At 50.2% G+C, this 3,833-nt stretch overlaps 1 protein-coding gene across 1 annotated transcript in view; it reads right to left on the bottom strand.

The window, feature by feature from the left end:
* The window catches only part of LPCAT4 (lysophosphatidylcholine acyltransferase 4), an 8,305-nt gene that overhangs the window by 416 nt on the left and 4,056 nt on the right, over positions 1 to 3,833 (bottom strand). The window contains exons 9-14 of the mRNA XM_027772325.1: positions 3,314 to 3,369; positions 3,097 to 3,179; positions 2,725 to 2,850; positions 2,255 to 2,387; positions 983 to 1,081; positions 191 to 347 (exon numbers count right to left, since the gene is read on the bottom strand). Coding sequence (XP_027628126.1) covers positions 191 to 347; positions 983 to 1,081; positions 2,255 to 2,387; positions 2,725 to 2,850; positions 3,097 to 3,179; positions 3,314 to 3,369 — 654 coding nt within the window. The remainder of the gene's footprint in view (positions 1 to 190; positions 348 to 982; positions 1,082 to 2,254; positions 2,388 to 2,724; positions 2,851 to 3,096; positions 3,180 to 3,313; positions 3,370 to 3,833) is intronic.

Genomic DNA, 3,833 nt, shown 5'->3' with positions numbered 1-3,833 from the left:
ACTCTTTCCTGCCCTTAATCTCTAAGTTTAACTTCTTACATCCGGGTTTATATCCTCTCTTCCTTTCTAGCCTGTTTCTCCCAGACTCACCTCTGACAAGTTTGATCACCAGCCCTGGCCACTAACTCTTATTTTTTTTTTTTTCCCCAGTGGTGCCCCTGTGGGGCTGGGCAGACAGTGAGTGACTCACAGAGGGAGAGGCCTTGGCTGGGTCCTGCCTGGCACAGCTCAGCATGCAAAGTCGCAGTGGCAGGGTGGGGTGATCCCAGCAGCAGGTGCAGGATGGTGCTGAAGCCGTCTTTGTACAGCAGGCGGCCGGACCCCTCTGCTTGTTCTTCAGCAAAAAGCTTAAGAGAGAAAGGGACCCAAGTCAAGCTCTGTCTTCACACTGCTGCCCCACACGTCAGCCTGGCAGACTCCTTCTCTTCCAAAGTGTGGTACACAGGCCTCCTGGCCCCAGGGCTCTTTCTGCAGAACTGTAACCCCTACATTTTCTGCCTGCTTCCTATTCCAGGCCTCAACATAGAGATCCTAGGGCTCTGCAGTTTGGGACAGGAAGGCACTGAATGAGTTCCGAGAACCTACTATTTAGCAGTAAAGCTACTAGAACAGTGGGAACAACAGATGGCATCGTAATGGTTACGTTTCTGGCCTTCCGTATAGCTGACCGTGCTTTGAGTCCTGAACCTGGCAGTTTAAAACTCACGTTGTGTGTGTGTGTGTGTGTGTGTGTGTGTGCGCGCGCACACGCGCGCATGCGTGTGTGCCCAAGATCCCAAGAGAATGGAGGAAGAGAAGGGACTGTGAAAGGGGGTAATTTCTTGCTTTTTGTCTGTCTCTCTAGGGAGCACGAACACCTTATAACAAAAATCTGTCTTGCTTTCAAAAAAAAAAAAAAAGAGGTATTGTAATACCAGATAGACCTCATGGTGTGGGGTGATCACAACTACCAGCCACAGCCACATTCCCAACCCTCTGGTACCTCAAAAGCCAGGCAAGTCAGCTCCTCTAGGTTCCTGCCCCCGTCCAGAGCTGCTAGTGCAAGCGCCACATCTCGGAAGTCCACCAAACCCCTGGCATCCTGGAGAGTAAAACAGAAACCAGGGTAATGTGGGGACCCTGTGGCCTTCCTACTTTCTGGATTTCGGCTCTTCCCTCTTGTCAGTGGGCAGGGGAGTGATCCCTGATATTTTGCTCAAGCTACTCTAAGTTGTCTGGTGAAAAGATTTCTCATAGAAAGACTGCCTAGGACTGTTAGGGAATCCCTCAGGGATGCTGAAGTTACCACCAAGTTTCTGTCAGGCCACTAGAGAGCATTCCTGGCCCCCAAGCTGGACAAACTGGTTCTCCTCTGACTCAGTCTGTGTGGGAAAACTGGTCCAACAGATTGAAAGGGGGCCATTGGCATAAAAAATCCAAGAGGCATATCTGGTGTGCCAGCTCTAAAGGGGAATGAAGGCATTTGGTCTTGGGGTTCTGCTTGGTTGCAGGCAAAGTGGAGAAAGTTCCTTTTGGGGACAATGTGTCCCCATCTAAGGAATCTACACACCTGGTCACTCTGTCCTCTCAGAGGATATTGAGATCCACAGTACACATCTTAGACAAAAAAGAGCTCCTTGGGCGACCAGCATATGGCATAATGGTTACGTCGCTGGACTTCCACATGGTCAACCAATGGTTTGAGTCCAGACCTGGTGGCTTAAAACTCAACACTGGGTGTGTGTGTGTGTGCTTACCCATAATCCCGACAGGATAATGGAGGGGAAGGGATTGCAGCATGGCTATCCCCCCAGAGGGTGATTTCTCGCTTTCTGTCTCTTTGGCGAGTGCACATGCCCTATAGCAAAAATCTCTCACAAAAGAACATAACAAAAAACCTTCTTGGGACCACTGTTAGTTGTTCATACACATATTAAGAATCTTCATCTTTTCACATAACCCCTAGGACTCTTCTTCAAAGACTATACTCTGCCCACAAGGTCAAATGACTCCCCATTTTTGCTAGTCTCTAAAATGGCTCCAGGAATGTATGGACCTCACTAATTATTTCTATCTTACTCTTCCTCATGATTAACATACTGCTCTTCAGTATTCTAGATACTCAATACAGTGTGAATCTCCCAATGGCTCTCAGAAGATGGGCATCTGACAATAGCTAGGACATCTGGTATACACTCCAAACTGGGTATTCAGTGATAATGGTCACTAGACAGAGACAAGCCCTGAGTTCTCCCTCTGCATTCCATCTCTTTACCTGCTGGAAGTAGCTAAAGGCACCAGCTACTGTCTGAGGATCGGAGAGCCGCAGCTGTCTGGCAAACTCCTCCTGGCTGATCATTCGACTCCGGCCTGGCTCTGCCCCAGCATCAACACAGCCAGGGGACAGCCTACAAGGGAACAGTTAAAGGCAGCCTGCTCAGTTTCTTTTGGACACACCATGCAGCAGGACCTTGACCCCAACACCAAGAGTTCTTCCAGCATAGGCTCAGCTACTGTTATCCTTAGATGTACTGACTCGGTCCCTTAAGAAGTCTGCTTAGTTTTTTCACCTGCACTATTACATATCGTTCAGTTTCTTCTTCCCCCTTCCCTTCTGTTCCCCTTTGCTCCATTATTTTTGAGTTCCTTGTCCCTTTTTTCCTTTTTAACCGTTCCCATCTCTACCCTTTCTTCTTATTCCTTCCAAATGACACCGCTTGTATCCTTGTTTTCAAGGCCACTCACCCAGCCTTCCGAAGCACCTTTCCCAGTTCCCAGAGCTGCGGCTCCAGCGCCACCTTCAGCCGGCCCACCACAATCACCGGCAAGCTCCCTACAAACTCACATTCGGTGGCTGGAATGCCCAGCGCCCTACAGGAGGAAAAAGGAATGGAGGGAGAGTGAAACAGAAGAGACTATTGAGGGCTGATCAGTGACCCTGGTCTGGTCACTAGGAATAGTTCAGGCCCCATGAACTTTTTCCTCCTCAGTCTAAGCTGTCTAAATGCCCTTCCACTGCCCACACCCCTGTCTTCATCTCAAACCTCACCCTTCTGTCCCCTCTTGTGGTTCCTTTGCTCTGTGTACCTGTTCCAGGAAACCCTGTGGGACACTCACTGTGCCATGACCCTCTGGACATTGTTGGCATAGAGGGTGGGGTCCCTGCTCTCCTCCGGGCTGGGGTGATACACAGGGAGAAACTGAAACAGACACACAATCCTCATCAGAACCTCAAAGTCAGCTGACTGTTCCCACCCTCTTTTTCCATGGCTTTGAGTCTTCAACCTCTTATCTCCCATCCCACCCCACCCCACCCCACCCCAGAGGGTCATACCTCCACGTCCACAATGCTGCAGGGCTGAGAGGCTGTGAGCCAGAGGACTTTGAGTCTAAGAGAAGAGAGACCTCAAAGCTTAGCAATGTTTAATAGTGGGCTCCTCCCACTCTGAGGAAGGGAGTGGGACAGTCCTGCCCTCAGATATAAAAATGGACTCTTAGCCAAACCGTCAGCTGGGTGAATACGCAGCTGGGAGACTAAAGGAAGGACCAGAAGGGTGCTAGGAAAGAGAGAAGCACCACAAGGGTACACCAGATGAAGAACTGCAGGCCAGGAGAGGTCTGGCAATGGGAGGGAGAAGGTAAGGGGCATGCCTGGTGGTGGTGGCTCCCAAGGAGGGGCAGCTGAGGGAGAAGATCACTTGGAAACATAGGGGAGGACATGAAAGGGAACCAAAATCATAGCAGGAAGGACTCAGGTGGGAGTCCTCAGCTGAGAGAACTACCAGATCTCCTGGGAGATCAGGAATTGGAGGAGGGACCAGAGATTCTGATAGAACCTGCTTCCCACCCTAACC

The sequence above is a fragment of the Tupaia chinensis genome, unplaced genomic scaffold (genome assembly GCF_000334495.1).
Source record: "Tupaia chinensis unplaced genomic scaffold, TupChi_1.0 Scaffold000037_21, whole genome shotgun sequence".
Classification (NCBI taxonomy): Eukaryota; Metazoa; Chordata; class Mammalia; order Scandentia; family Tupaiidae; genus Tupaia; species Tupaia belangeri.
Note: the sequence above shows the minus strand (reverse complement) of the source record. Positions and strands in the feature narration are given on the sequence as shown.